The 15494-nt window shown below is 37.1% G+C and overlaps 3 protein-coding genes across 4 annotated transcripts; 2 read left to right on the forward strand and 1 right to left on the reverse strand.

The window, feature by feature from the left end:
- The first annotated feature begins 1190 nt into the window (after positions 1-1190).
- Positions 1191-3140, forward strand: LOC133689324 (protein TRI1-like). 2 transcript variants are annotated; one of them, XM_062109151.1, is made up of 2 exons: positions 1191-1663; positions 2359-2697. In XM_062109151.1, exons 1-2 carry the CDS (start codon positions 1361-1363, stop codon positions 2404-2406), a joined length of 351 nt encoding a protein of 116 aa, XP_061965135.1. In that variant the 5' UTR covers positions 1191-1360; the 3' UTR covers positions 2407-2697. The 2 variants fall into 2 exon arrangements, with proteins under 2 accessions (XP_061965135.1, XP_061965128.1); XM_062109144.1 differs by lacking the exon at positions 2359-2697 and adding an exon at positions 2816-3140 and having other exon boundaries at positions 1195-1663.
- Positions 3141-6064: 2924 nt separating this feature from the next.
- Positions 6065-9621, forward strand: LOC133696868 (pentatricopeptide repeat-containing protein At5g02860-like). The gene is made up of 2 exons (XM_062119158.1): positions 6065-8912; positions 9298-9621. The coding sequence occupies exon 1, from the start codon at positions 6226-6228 to the stop codon at positions 8713-8715; it is 2490 nt and encodes an 829-aa protein (XP_061975142.1). The 5' UTR covers positions 6065-6225; the 3' UTR covers positions 8716-8912; positions 9298-9621.
- A 2140-nt stretch (positions 9622-11761) lies between these two features.
- On the reverse strand, positions 11762-15225 carry LOC133696875 (probable protein phosphatase 2C 63). The gene is made up of 4 exons (XM_062119169.1): positions 14718-15225; positions 13705-14078; positions 12736-12972; positions 11762-12334 (listed from the first exon to the last, which is right to left on the reverse strand). The coding sequence occupies exons 1-4, from the start codon at positions 14983-14985 to the stop codon at positions 12065-12067; spliced, it is 1149 nt and encodes a 382-aa protein (XP_061975153.1). The 5' UTR covers positions 14986-15225; the 3' UTR covers positions 11762-12064.
- Between the last annotated feature and the right edge of the window lie 269 nt (positions 15226-15494).

The following is a 15494-nucleotide window of genomic DNA, read 5'->3' on the forward strand; positions in this document are numbered from 1 at the left end:
CCCAGTTTTTCTTGCGAGTACGCTTCGGTTGAGTAACAACATAAAATTCTCCTCGCATTTTACACGGCGAGAATATCATATCTTGAATGTCTTGGTCTGGATTGAAACATTGCCATGCCAGGCACGGTTCCTGCTCGCACAAATGGTAGCTCCGAAGTCCATGTAGCCCAGAGTAGAGTAAAAGGGAGTGTGTGGAGGGGCCGGGTTTACTTTAACGAGAATTTCCTGCTAGATGAATGATGGTAACGTGCTATCCTCCTCTTGTTGGCCCATTTGTTTCCTTTCCTTGTGTTTAAATTGACCTCCTTCCTACCTCTTACTTAATTAATCGAAGGCTAGCTTTATAATAATGTGTTTCAACAGCAACTTAATCTGTACTGCGTGTTTTAATTATGATCAATTTGGCTAAAACGTGACTCGATACATGATCCCGGTTGGCTTTCACCGGTCAGAGAACATAATAGACCATCGGAGAACCCCAAGGCCACCTCATCCAGGGTATGGGCCCTAAGCCTGAATCATGAGCGCATGTCTTGGGGCTGTTGGGCCACCAAGAAGCCTCCAAGTCCAAGTCTTGGCTTGTAGTCATATTAGGTCAGTTAGGGTTATTTGTATTTGGGTAAGCTTATGGATATACAGTGATATTGGGTCCGAGGTGTCCATCAACATCTCTATCTTTGCCTTGAAAAATACCCCAAGAGAAAATAGAAAAAGTCCTCAGCTTCTTGTCAACTTGTCTGTTACGTAAGCCCAACTTGCATTTATGGGCTTTCTTCTTTTTCAAATTCTTATGAGCCGAACTGGATTTATATGCCCAGCCCAACTCCATCCTACGGCCCAGATTTCTTGAGGATGTCTGTCATGTCATCACACTTGGACACTCTTAACCCAACAAAAATCACATGAGATCCCCTACAGTACCTGCCTAATGGAGGGTATGTAAGTCATTTTAACAATCCTGAAAAAGTTAAAAAATAAAGTAATGAATATTTGAAATTATAATTATTTTTTTTTAATATTTCTTATTTTAATTGATTTTTTTATATTTTTTGAAATGTATTTTCGACCTTATTATTTTAAAATAATTTAAAGACAAAAACAATTAATTTAAAAAACAATTTAAATTTTTTCGACGTAAGAAATAAACACTGTCTACGTCATGAATAAGGCGGGATCAGCCAAATTCTGTCTCCCACTCACTCACTCACTCACTCACACACACACACAAACCCTTATCTCCCTTCATATTCTATCAAAACACCAAAATTAGAAGCTGAAAAAGAAGAAGAAAAAAAATCAAGATAACTCAAAGCCCTCTCCTCTCTCGGAAACCTAAGCATCTCCAATTTTTCTTTTTCAAATGGAAATTTCTTCAAGGACTTGCTTTCCTTTCCTATCCACCGAAACGGTGCCGCTTCTCAAGCCTCCATTTCATACGTCCTCTCCTCCTCTCAGGATTCTGGCTGCGCGTCCTGTTAACCTGCGCATGGGGCGTACTGTTGTTACCTGCGCTACGGCGTCGACTGGAAACCGCGCTCCCAGCGGCATAATGAAGCCGAGGCGAGTCTCACCTGAAATGGCAGACTTTGTTGGTGCTCCTGAGGTCTCTCGCACCCAGGTTCTCAAGCTTATCTGGGCCCATATAAAGGAGCGCAATCTTCAGGTATATTTTGATTAAAATTCGGCATTTTTATTTAAAATTTTCGGTTCGTATTATTTTTCGTGGTTAATTTTTAATTAAATGTTTGGATAAGGTTGTGTTGAGACTGTAAAATGTGGGCTGTGTTTGTTCATGGGTTTTATATTGTTTATTATTTAATTAATTAGCAGGAGATGTGTCATGTTTGTGGATAAGGTTGTGGCGGTGTCAGGGAAATGTTCCAGTTCCGTTATGGGTTGCTATGAACGAAGCGTGGGTTATGCGATTACCGTATTTCAGTTCTAAAATGTTTTGTGCTTTGTTTCGTTTGTGGTTTTGGATGATGCTATTGGGTATTGTTTGTTTGCTATCTTTTATGCCTCATCTATGATTTTCAGGATCCATGATGTTTTGTTGAGTGTGCTATATCCGAGTAGACTCGGATACATTGAATGTTTAGATTGGCCTTTTATTTTTTATAGGGTGTCTTGGTTTGAAAAAAGACGGGGACATAGCGTGATTGCTTGAGTGTTTTTGTTGATCTTACATGTCACGTGTTTTTGGATCTACTTGTTGTTGAAATCTCTTTCTATGCTGACTAGGCTTATCTGCTGTTATATCTCGAGTTGAGTATTATCTTAGTGAGGTTTTATCTCATGTTGAGTTGAGTTACTCACATGGCCTGATGATTATTGTTGAATACAATGATGTATGGACAGGGCATCTCTCATGTTAGGGACGGATTTTATTGCATGAATTTGGGTTGAGACATGATTTTGTAGATAGCGTCAAGTTTGAGAAATGACTCCGAATAATTTCAAGTCTATAGTACATGAATGTGGGATGTAGTACTTTGTTGATTCAGCCACACGCAGCATGTTATGTATGTGGCTGAATTAGAAGTCACTAGATTTTACTAATGTCAAAATGCCAGGCAGTGGTGATAAAATCATGATGCCAGCACGGGGAATGGTTGTTGGCATGTTATTTCCAAGCAGCTATTGCCCTTCACTATAATGGTTAACTTCCGGATGAATAATTTGGTTGAAAGAAAAACATGACTTGGTGTCTCTTCTTCTAGCTGCTTCTGAGCCATTGCATAGAATATCTATAATGCATGCATATACGACTATATCAAAAATTTGGAGCTGACTGGACTTGCTGCAACGTTTTTAGGACCCTAGTAACAAGAAGAACATAATTTGCGACGAGAAGTTGAAGAAGATATTTCCTGGTAGAGACCAGGTCGGATTTCTTGAGATTGCTGGGTTGATTAGTCCTCACTTCCTCAAATGAAGTTCAAGGGGATGAACTCCAGTCTTCGTGGGTCATCTTTCCTTCCTGTGGCAGGGCTATCTTTTTTGTTGATGATAATAGCCAAAATTACGCCTGCTGCTGTCGGCAATTTCTGTTTTTAGTTCAATTTAGTACTTGCTTACAGAACTAGCCTTGTTAAGGATTTTGCTTATGGATCCCCTAAATAGTAGGATTTTCAAGATGATATTGCTGTCTGCAGTTTGTGCTTCTGTTGATGAATCTTAATTTAGGTTGAATCATGGGTGCAGCAGCTGTGGTTGTGGCTATATATTTTCGTTGCATGCGTAAAACTGGCTCCTGTTATTCATTTAGGTAGTTCTTATCTACAAGCTGAAGAACTTACCTCGAATTATCAAGCGTCTCTTGCAAGTCCTCTGGACTCGGGATTTCCTCCTTAGAGCTCTTTATTTTTTATTAAAATAAATTATGCATGTACTACATTTGTCACCATGGTTAATGTGCTAGTATTTTTGAAATACAAAAAGATAAACAAGAAAATTCAATATAATTTTAAAAGAAAAAAAATTATCATCATCTAATTTTTGTACAATATAAAAAAGGTATTATCAATTTATTTTCTTTTTATCGTATGAAAAAAAAAATTACATAAGAGAAAAGAAAAAAATTTATAAGAAAAAAAAATTAATTTGAACTAAATAAAAAAATAAAAAAATAAAATTTTTTTAAAAAATATTTTTGAAATGTTAAAATAAACATGTTTTAAATTGGAAATTCAACCCAATAAATAAAAAAAATTATCATCACCTCATTTTTGTAAAATATATAGAAAATTTCATCAATTTATTTTCATTTTATCGTATGAAAAAAAAAATTAATAAAAGAAGAAATTAAAATTGATATTTTATATCATCACATCAAAATAATATAAAAATAATAAAAATATTAATTTGAATTAAAAAAATAAAATATTCTCAATTTTTTTAAAGCAAAAAGCAAAAAAAAAAACATGTTTTAATTAGAAAATTCAACCCAACCTCAAATGAAAATTTTTTTTTATCATCACTCAACTTTTGTACACTATAAAAAAAAAAACTCTCATCAATTTATTTTCTCTTTACTATATGAAAAAAAACATAATAGAAAAAAAATTTAAAGTGTCGGGTCATGTTGGTAGCACCCAATTGGGTCCAGCTGAGGTTGAACCCAACGCTATTGGGTCATAGTAGAGAGCTGGACCCAACACTATTGAGTTCTGCTAGGCAGCCGGACCCAAAGCTATTTTGGGTCTTGAAGGGGCAGAACCCTACTCTAATAGGTCCAAACTCAAAGCTATGGGGTCCTGCTGGAGGGAGGACCCTGCGCTGATTGGTAATGCTGGGCAAGACTCGACGCTGATGAGTCTTGCTCAGGCCAAACCCAAAGCTAATGGGTCTTGTTGTGCAGCTGAGCCCAAAGCTATTTTGGCTATTGGTAATGCTATGGCAAGATTCGACGATGATTGGTAATGCTAGGCAAGACTCGACGCTGATGGGTCCTGCTGGGGGCAGGATCTAACACTGATTGGTCCAGCTGAGGCCATACCTAAAGCTATTGGGTTCTGTTGTACAGCTAAACCCAAAACTATTTTGGATCCTGCTGAAGGAGGATCCAACTCTTATAAATTAGGATCTAACTCTATTAGGTCTGGACCCAAAGCTACGAGGTTTTATTGGGAGCAAGACCCAACACTGATTGGTAATGTTGAGGCAAGACCTGATATTAATGGGTTCAGCTGAGGTTAGACACAAAGCATTAATGGGTTCAGCTGAGGTTAGACACAAAGCTATTTTGGGTTCTGCTATTTGGATCCCGCTGGGGGTAGGAATCAAATTTCCTCTTTATCGTCAAACATAGTCTAATGCCTTTTCCCCCCCTACCTCTCCTCAATCAAGTGCTTAGATAAGTTTTTTAAGTGAATGGTAAGAAAAGGTTTGGTACGCGGCTCATCGTGGCTGGGTTACTTAGAAAGCTCCCTCCTCTCGTTGGCTAAGCCGCTTCTCCTTCATCTGTCTTTTTCTTTCCACCTAACAGAAAAGGGAAGATTAGCCCCCGCCCCTTCTCTAAAAGCTTCTTTGATTCGGTTGACATGAATGAAGTCGAAGGAGGTCAAGAATCGGTTTTTCTAATGAATGAACCGGCCTGAATTGAAAGGGAATAGTTTGATTTCCAGCCATAGTCATAGCAGGCACTCTTTCTTACTACTCCCATGCCTGCTTTCGGTAGGAAGAAAGAAAAAAAATCTGAAGAGAAAAAAAAATAAAATTAGAAATACCTGGATTAAACGCTATTGGGTTCTACTGGATAACAAGACCCAACGTTATTGAAATCTTTTGAAGCGATTTGGGTGTGGTTTTCAAGTCAGACCTAATAGTATTGAGTTTTATTGTCAGGCTAGCCCCGATAACTTTTGGTACAAAACAAAAAAGACAACACCTCTATAAAAATCTTTAACTAAATACAACAAAGACAACGCACTTTACAAGTGCTATAGTATCGTTTACAGTACAAATAGTCTATGACTATAATATTGTCCATAGTATAATAAGTAGCAATAATTTTTGACTAAACATAGCAAAGATAACATTACTCACATACGCTATATTATCGTCCACAATACAAACCGCAAACAGTCTATGGTTACTATGTTTTCTATAATGCAATAAGTCCATATTTACCGTAAATCTACCATGTTTTTTCCACACGTTTTAATGTTATATATATATATATATATATATATATATATATATATATATATATCGCACAAGATTGGAGGAGAGACTTGAACTCAAACTTCTGTTTGGTAGTCCATGCGTGAAATGCTTTCCTCTGAATCTCGAGTCCGAACAGCTTAGAGAAATTCCCATCGTGATGTTTAGGTTTAGAATCTTCAAAATTTCTGAAATTCGAGAACATGAGTGCCCGTGTTGAGATATGAATTGAAAATTTCTTTGTTCAAATTTATAAGATTAGGATAAGTGTTCTTAGAGTGATTCTGCTCTTTGCTAATTTTTTCTCTCCTCCAAATCAGATAGTCAACTCTTGCTGACATGGCAAGCTAGCTTTTTGGGAGATATTCTTGTCTGCTACCTTGCAAACCTCCACTACATTGAGAGAGGCAATCGCCTTGAGTATCTCAACATGCTCCTCCAGTCAAAACTCAAAAGACCGCACAAAAAAATCTTGCCATCAAGTCGAAACACCACACAAACTCAACGAAAAAAACCAACTTATAATCCTTGAAACTCACCCAACCCCCTCTCACTCTAAAAATGACAGAGAAACTATCTCTGCCTCTTCTCCTCTCAAACCCACCTCCAACAAAACCCTCACTCCCTATCCAAACTCACCTCCACCATCAACAGCTAAAACCAACAACGCCCACTTCACCACCATCTCAGCATGGCACACCGCTTATGCAGGGCTTCCTTTTTAAGCAAAGCTCTGATCCTTCCAAACCCATCACCTCACAAACCCAACCTGACCCATTTCCCATCCCAAGAGCCCGAACCCGAATTGGCAAGGCCCGTGACAGCAACCGTGGCAAACCCTGGACCCACCATCGCCTCTCCCTTCAAGGTCAGCGAGTTCTAGATTCCTTAAATGACCCATCTTTTGAAAGCAGTGAATTAGATAAGATCTTGAGTCTTTTACTTGATTACCATAAAGAAGAGTTGAGTTTAAGTAGCGGTGGCAAGGAGGGGTTAAGTAATGATGTTTTGGGTGTTATTAAGGGTTTAGGGTTTTATAAAAAACGTGACCTGGCTATGAGTGTGTTTGTGTGGTTTAAGAATAGGAATGATTGTGGATCTGTTTTGAGTAATTCAGCTGTGGCTGTGATTATTAGCATGCTTGGTAAAGAAGGAAAAGTTTCAGTGGCAGCGTCTTTGTTGAATGATTTGCATAAAGATGGGTTTGGACTTGATGTTTATGCTTATACATCTTTAATCACTGCTTGTGTTAGTAATGGAAGGTATAGGGAAGCTGTGATGGTGTTTAAGAAGATGGAGGAAGAAGGGTGCAAACCAACTTTGATTACTTATAATGTGATTTTGAATGTGTACGGGAAAATGGGCATGCCTTGGAATAAGATTAAAGGTCTGTTTGAGGGAATGAAGAATGCTGGAGTTTTGCCAGATGAGTATACATATAATACGCTTATAACTTGTTGTAGACGAGGATCTTTGCATGAAGAAGCTGCTGCGGTTTTCAAGGATATGAAATCGATGGGTTTTGTGCCTGACAAGGTCACTTATAATGCGTTATTGGATGTTTATGGGAAGTCAAGGCGGACTAAGGAGGCCATGGAGGTATTAAGAGAAATGGAGGTTAATGGATGTTCACCAAGCATTGTGACTTACAATTCCTTGATATCTGCCTATGCAAGAGATGGTCTGTTGAAAGAAGCAGTGGAGCTTAAAAACCAGATGGTTGACGGTGGGATTAACCTGGATGTTTTTACTTACACTACACTTTTGTCGGGATTTGTGAGGGCTGGTAAGGACGAGTCTGCAATGAGGGTTTTTGCTGAAATGAGAGCAGCAGGTTGCAAACCTAATATTTGTACTTTCAATGCCTTGATTAAGATGCATGGTAACAGGGGAAAGTTTGCAGAAATGATGAAGGTTTTTGAGGAGATCAAAAATTCCTGTTGCGTACCGGATATTGTTACTTGGAATACCCTTTTAGCAGTGTTTGGGCAAAATGGGATGGACTCAGAAGTGTCTGGAGTTTTCAAGGAGATGAAGAGGGCTGGCTTTGTACCTGAGAGGGACACTTACAACACCCTAATCAGCGCGTACAGCCGGTGTGGATCATTTGACCAAGCCATGGATATATACAAGAGAATGCTGGAAGCTGGGATTACACCTGATCTTTCCACCTATAATGCTGTTTTGGCAGCATTAGCTCGAGGAGGGCTCTGGGAACAGTCAGAGAAAATACTCGCTGAAATGAAAGATGGTCGGTGCAAGCCCAATGAGCTGACATACTGTTCTTTGCTTCATGCTTATGCCAATGGCAAGGAGATTGGGCGGATGCTTGCTCTTGCGGAGGAGATATGCTCTGGTGTAATTGAACCCAATGCCGTACTCTTGAAGACCCTTGTTTTAGTTAATAGTAAATGTGACCTACTGGTAGAAGCTGAGGTTGCATTCCTGGAGTTGAAGAGAAAAGGTTTTTCACCTGACTTGAGTACTCTGAATGCCATGATTTCTATATATGGCAGGAGGCAGATGTTTACCAAAACAAATGAGATCTTGAACTTCATGAATGAGAGTGGATTCACTCCTAGCTTGGCAACTTACAATAGTTTGATGTATATGCACAGCCGATCAGAGAATTTTGAGAGATCAGAAGAAGTTTTGAAAGAAATCCTAGCAAAGGGAATAAAACCAGATATAATTTCTTACAACACCGTAATTTTTGCATATTGTCGAAATGGGAGGATGAAAGAGGCTTCACGGATATTCTCAGAAATGAGGGAATCTGGGCTTGTTCCAGATGTAATCACTTATAATACTTTTGTTGCAAGTTATGCAGCTGATTCAATGTTTGAGGACGCTATTGATGTTGTGCGATACATGATCAAGCATGGCTGTAAACCGAACCAAAATACATATAACTCAGTTGTGGATGGATACTGTAAACATAACCATCGGGATGATGCAATCATGTTCATAAGCAGTCTTCACGAGCTTGATCCACATATTTCTAGGGAGGAAAAGTGCAGGTTATCAGAACGTTTAACTAAGTGGTCATAGGCAATCCTCTTCTTATTTGTCTCATGTTTTGGTTAGGCATGGAGATATGGTTGATATGGATGATCTTGTAAAAGCTTCCCAATGTCTCTTGGAGGTTGAAGATATGCAAGTACTCATGAACACATCCATTTGGAGGGCTGAGCATGGATCCGGACAAGACATGAAAAGAAGGGGAAGGCGGAGTTACTGACTTCAAGGTATGTATACATCTATCAAATATTAACCATTTTGTGTCATTAACATTTGGTGGTTGTGAAAACGAAAATTTTCTCCGCAACTTCTCATCATTGTGATTAATAATTTGATGCTCTTAATATACAGGAAGATGGCATTTTTTTTTATTATATTTACTCAAGAAGAAAATAGTCCCTCTGAAAATACGGAATTGGGATATCTGCCGTTGTTTTGTTCTTATGGGCCACATATACTATATGTATTCTTTTGTTAGTTGAACTTAGTTCTGAATCTCCTTGTCAAAGCATTTTTTGGCCTACACCTGTCTTACCCTTTCCCTGAGTTGGTGTTATTTATTTTGACAAAATTTTCATTGATAAGATGTGATTTTCCATGTAATGTTGTTAGGTTCTTGAGCATCGAACTATGTGGTAAAGAAAGAAGAGTGAACGGTCTGGCCAGGAGAGCTGCTAATTGGCCATTTATTAGCTGATGATGCGTGATTTCAGAAAGTTCTGGCTTCTGGGATATATACTGAAAGTAGCTAGATGTGTGTGCAGCGTGTATATAGCAGGTGTAACAAAAAGTATAACTATATATAAATGCTGAATTGATGAAAAGCTATGCCTACAGGTCACGATGATGTGGCGTTTAAATTCCATTTGTTGGTTTTGTGAAGCACAGTTATCCTAATTCAGAAACATGAATGCCAACAGTGTGTTTCAGTGGTCCTCTGTAGTTTGTACTGTTCTTTCCTCAAGAACGATCATGGAAACCTTGTTCACGACGAAAAACTTGCAAGTGCCTGTCATCACCCTTTTACTCCCAGTGGAACTCGTTCAACTGTGACCATCTTGGAAATTATGTGACGTGTCTTATCAATGAGAAGTGCTTACAGTCATCCCTACGAGGAGCAAGATCTTGGAGGATCCAATTCCACTTCAAACAACTTGCGTAATGGCTGGCTTAAACAATGGCCACAGTGCCAAAAACAGAGTGGTTGTCAAAACCATATTTCCTTTCCTACTGTGCTTGTCTATGCATAAAGCATAAAATATATATAAAAAAATGGATTTCGACTGGGCCGGGTTTTTTAATATATAGATATTGTATTTGCCATAGGCACACTAGAAAAAAAGTAACCAGCCCACAGAGAGAGAGAGAGAGAGAGCTTGTCTTTCTTGGTAACATGAATAACAATGAAGTAGATTGATGTTGGCTATGTCACCGGCCAAGTTAAATTCTAATCAATGTTCTAAAAAAATTGATGGTTAGGTGACAAGGATTTTTAAAGAAACAAGAAAAAATCAAGATTTATTCACTGATTCAATTGGGTTAGCTTGATTATTTTAATAAAATAATTAAAAAAAACAGTGACAATAAATAAATTGTAAACCAGGTTAAATAAAAAAAATAACAATGATTAACTAAAAAAATAAATACTTGTCAATATTATGAAAATATATTCTCTCAATATTCTTAAAAGATTTTCATGATTTTATCTAGTAACAAAGAAAAAAATAAAAGAGAACGTGATAATCCCATATAAAAAAATAAAAAAAAATCTGAAACTCAATTCTCAATAAATCAAATGTTAAAAGGTGAAATTAGAAAAAAATAATTTTTAAAAAGAACAAAAAATCCTGACCCGAGTCTATCCGAGTTAGCTTGCCAAATCTTTGATCTAATTGTGAGATCAGGATAACCCCGTAAAAAACCAAATTAAATAAAACTCTAAAACTCAATTTTCAAATCAACTCAATATTAAAAAAAAAAATTAAAAAAAAATCAATTAAAATAAAACAACGGAAAAATAACCTTGCATGAAACTGGGATAATCTCATAGAAAATATAAAAAAGATCACGAAGTCAAACCCCAATTAATAAAATGTTGAAATATAAAATTTTAAAAAAATCAATTTTAATAAAAGAACCTAAAAAAATACCAAAGTTTAACTTGGGCTAATCTTCCGAACTCTTGACCTCAGTTAAAAGGTTGGGATTATTTCATAAAAGACAGACTCAAAAAAATCACAAAGCTAAAATCTCAATCAACTAAATATTGAGTGATGAAATTAAAAAAAATATATTAAAAACAAAATAATTTAAAATAAAATAAATAACAATCATAAAAATAAATATCAAAATAAAAAAAATAAATTCAAATGAGAAATGAAATAAAAAAACAACTAAGAAAATGATATCAAACAAAAAAAACAATAAAAAAATAAATGAAATAAAAAAAATCAAGTAAGAAAATGATATGAAATAAAGAGCAATAACAAAAATAAGGATAAGATTTAATATAAAAGCTAAATCAAAACAAATGATTAAGGAAAAAATTAAAAAATAAAATCAATTCAAAAGCAAAAAGATAGAGATCTGATGATAAAATTTGAAACAAAATTAAAATGGGAAAAACACTTTCTATTAATGGCAGAATAGCGTGAATTTTACAGAGATGAGAGAGAAAAGAGGGAGGAGAAAAAGAAAGATGGGCTGCCAAATGCTTCCCAACGGCACACGCGCCCTCTCAACGAGAAGCTCTCGCCACAAGGAATCCAATTCAATGGCGAACTATAATGTCAGGCCACTGAAAGTCACCACACGAGTTGCTTGCTCATGGTGGATAGCTCTCACATGCTGGTACATGAAGTGCACATGCATGCCGATTAAGTTTCATTGCTCATTTTCAAGGACTTTAAAGAGAACATTAACTTTGACTGTTACTTTGCTTAGAGGAGTCTTCTGCTGATGAGATCTGTTCTTCTACATACATTTCTTTCTTTTTTTAAAAAAAGCTGTTAAGTGGTGCAAGTTACCACATAAAACTGTCAAAATACCTTGAACAAACTTCGTAATGGGACAAGGATCAATCAATCAAGACTTGTAATTTCTAAAATTTGGAACACAAAAAGGCACAAAATCAGTGCTACAATCTCTGAGAAGTTATCCAATCCGTAATAGAACGAAAGAAAGTATAGTTAGATCTTCACTTGCAAGAGTATATACCCAGAACCCGCTATCCATTGAAAACCTTATCCACATAAATGTATTTTCTACTTTGAATTCCTTATGTGCATCATCCATATGCATACTATACCCATCTCAATTTACCTTGAAGAAATCAAGACGTCAGTGTTGACCCTTCAGAGGGTTTTTTCTTTTTCTTTGTTCAAGAAATTGTTTGAAGCATGTCCGCCTCCGCTTGATCTGCATCACGGGAGAAAATGTCGACTGGAGCGCTGGTGCAGCCAATGGCATTGTTCTTTAATCTACCATTGGAAGAACCTTTTTGATGATCAAGGTAAATTACAATCACAGTGATGTCATCATGAAAATGCCTTCGTATTCCCTTTTCAATTTTCTTAATGTCATTATATCTCATCTCTCTTTTCTTTGCAGCTTCCTGAATAGCAGCTCTAACCAATCTCTTGGCAATCCCCTGCAGGTATCAAACAGCCCATAGGATCGTCAAGCAAACAGCAAAATCTGGACTGGCATAAATAACTCCATACAATTGAACATTGATGACATCTAGTTTGTTTGTCAATGCATTTGCTTAAAATTTCAGAAGTCTGGAATATCCTATTTCTAAAAGTATGTCCATGTTCAACAAAAATAGGGTACGTCTGGAAGCTAGGCATAGATTTAACAGCGCTACTGCATTTTCATGGGCTCAACCAGTCTTGTGGTGTGAAAAAGGAATTCAATTATTTCATTCCCAATGATCCCATTGTAGCTAAAACTTGCCTCTCAAGGTATAAATTAGGACTGAGATCGAAACTATCGATGAGAGTTGCAACAAAAAGTACGCAAAACATGCAAGTCAAAGACAGCACTCACAGCTCTAGGGTTCTTGAAAACAATCTCTACAGCTGCTTCGTCGGTCAATTGTTCCCAGAGACCATCTGAAGCAAATATCAGGAACAAGTCTTCTGACCTCAACTTTCTAAAAACAATGGAAGGTTCTGCTGTCATTACTGGCCGTTTCAAAGGAATAGGGTTACCAAACTGCTGATAAATTGGGTCCCTGTTAAACTCTGGTTTCTTCAGATACACATCACCAATGGATCTGGATACCTGAAAAGGAAAAAAAGAAACAGGAAAGGTTTAATCCACCCTCATCTACCACATGCGTTAAGTTAGTGATCAGCTCCACAACTTCAGGGAGTCGAGTAACAACAGAAGACAATGTTTCAGTTCATTAATCAGAAGATCACAGTATGATGTTCCTAGTGTCTAGAAAAGTTAAATGGAAAAAACAAAAAGGAAAAGGAAAAAAAAAACAGAGAGGGGATCGACTCCCTGTAATTACATAAGCATTCTTGTTAGGCCTCGGGGGTTTTCATGTACATCTCATGCATGGAAGACTATACTGTTTCACTTGATTGCATGAAATGGTAGACCAGGAGACATAGAATAAGATTCCTGGAAGAGCATGAACCTAACCCTCTGACCAACTTTAACCATAGTGTTTCCACCATAGACAGATGCCTATCATAAAGCAAAAGCAAAAGATAAAGATAAGATAACCAAACATAAAATTGGATACCTTTAGAATTGATCCATCCTCAGATCAATTACTTTATGTCAAACACTGCAAATGGTGTTTTTAAGATGAAGGTTATCCAACTAACTCAAAACAAACCAGGCAAGACATTCAAAGAAAAGGAGAGGAAGAAACATATTCGCCCCTCAATCAATGAATGTATTATTCCCCAACACAAACAATGCTCAATAAGCTGAATTCTCATAACTAACAAGCAAACACAAGAAGAAGAAAACAAGCCTAGCAACAAGAAGCCACTGTACCTGGATTATGCCCTTAATTCTCCAAACTCCACGAGTATAGACTACAATATGTGAATCATCAGGATGAAGTGCCTCAACCTCCTTTCTCACCTCTTCAACAGCAACGTTGTGATCAGTCGATAACCTTTCTGCCACTACTGTTTTTTTCTTATCCTCGTCAACTCTTCGGCCAAGAACTGCCCTAGAATCCCCGAGATTTGCAACATATAACACATCATTTGAAATTGCACCAACCAAACAACATGATCCAACTGAAGCAATCTGCGGCTTCAAAGGTAATGATCGCTTCACTAAATGGCAAAATTCCTCTTCAGTTGCATTAAAAGCCTTTTTTATGACATCAGCTGATAACCCCCCATGCTCTTTAGCAAATTCTGCAATCAAAGATAACATCTTAGACAGAAAATGATAGAGAGACAGAAGTCTGTTGCCTACAGGTCGTTTCAGTCCACACCATCGGCTGTCAAAATTGTTATTTTTATCACATAGTCTCTAGTTTCTATTTCAATTGGGGGAATATGAGAATAAGGAAGCTCCAATTCAATAAAACCAGATATCTGTAGCAGTTTAATGCAGGTTTTAAACTTCAGTTTTCTACATCTTATCATCCTACCACTAACACAGTTAATCCCACAAAAGCAAACCTAAACCTCCCACATCGAATTTCATTCTATTGAATAGAAAAGACATCAATACATCCTACCGCACTCGCACACACAAGGAAAGTTAGAACAAAATAAAGAACAAGCTAATACATGATTCATTAAATAAAAACTCTATTTTCTTTTCTATGGAACATGGACCTCAGCCTTGAGTCCTTAACCACTAGACTAAAAGTTAAAGAAAGCAAAAAGCCACAAACAAATTCATGGTTTAAGAGAGTCACCATGATCATGATCATTAAAATAAGAAAACACCTAACTAAAAGAAAACAACATAGCAGAACATCCTAATAAAAAAAAATTAAGAAAGAAAATTGAACAGGAAGACGGAGGGAGGGAGAGAATTCTCACTATGCATGAAAGGAAACATATGTTTATTAACAAACCGGGAAGCTTCGGGACCACCATGACCATCATAAACACCAACATAAGTAGCGGACGGAGACGTAAAAACCTGACTTTGATCTTCTAAATTAGAATTGGCTTGGACAACCGCTATTGAATAATCACCAGAAGCATGTTGTTTCAAATCCGCATGCCACATCAATCCATCACCACCACCACCTGCTACCCGACCAAAACACCTCTCCAACGGTCTGTAACACGATCTCAACATCATCTGCTTTAGCAACTTCGAATGTTCTTGGTTTCTTTGGTTCTGGAACTTTGTATCGACGTCTCTTTTGCTTTTCGTTTATCGGGCTTCTTGTTCCAATGTAAATAAATATTGGGAGGTAGGGTTTCTTTTTTCTTCGAGGAAAGAAGGGAGAGATATACCGCGTGAAGGAGGAGGAGGAGGAGAGCGACTGGGGGAAAGATTTTTGGGTTTTTGCTTTTGGTGTACACTCCGCGTTAACTCTCTCTCTCTCTCTCTCTCCATAAGCAACTTCCGGTTCCTTTCGTTTTTGTTTTTTACTTTCTTGTTGCTTTTCATTTTTTATTATTTTTTTTTCATTATTATTCACATTTTCTGCTGCCCTTTGATTTTGTTCTTGGAGTCTACAAGTCGTGATTGTTTAATTTATTGTTTAATTGCGATAGGAAATTAGACAGGGTCGTTCCATTGACTTTTGACATGATATTTTGGACTAGGACCAAGATATTATTATAAAAAACACCCTAGATTTT

The sequence above is a fragment of the Populus nigra genome, chromosome 1 (genome assembly GCF_951802175.1).
Source record: "Populus nigra chromosome 1, ddPopNigr1.1, whole genome shotgun sequence".
NCBI lineage: Eukaryota > Viridiplantae > Streptophyta > Magnoliopsida > Malpighiales > Salicaceae > Populus > Populus nigra.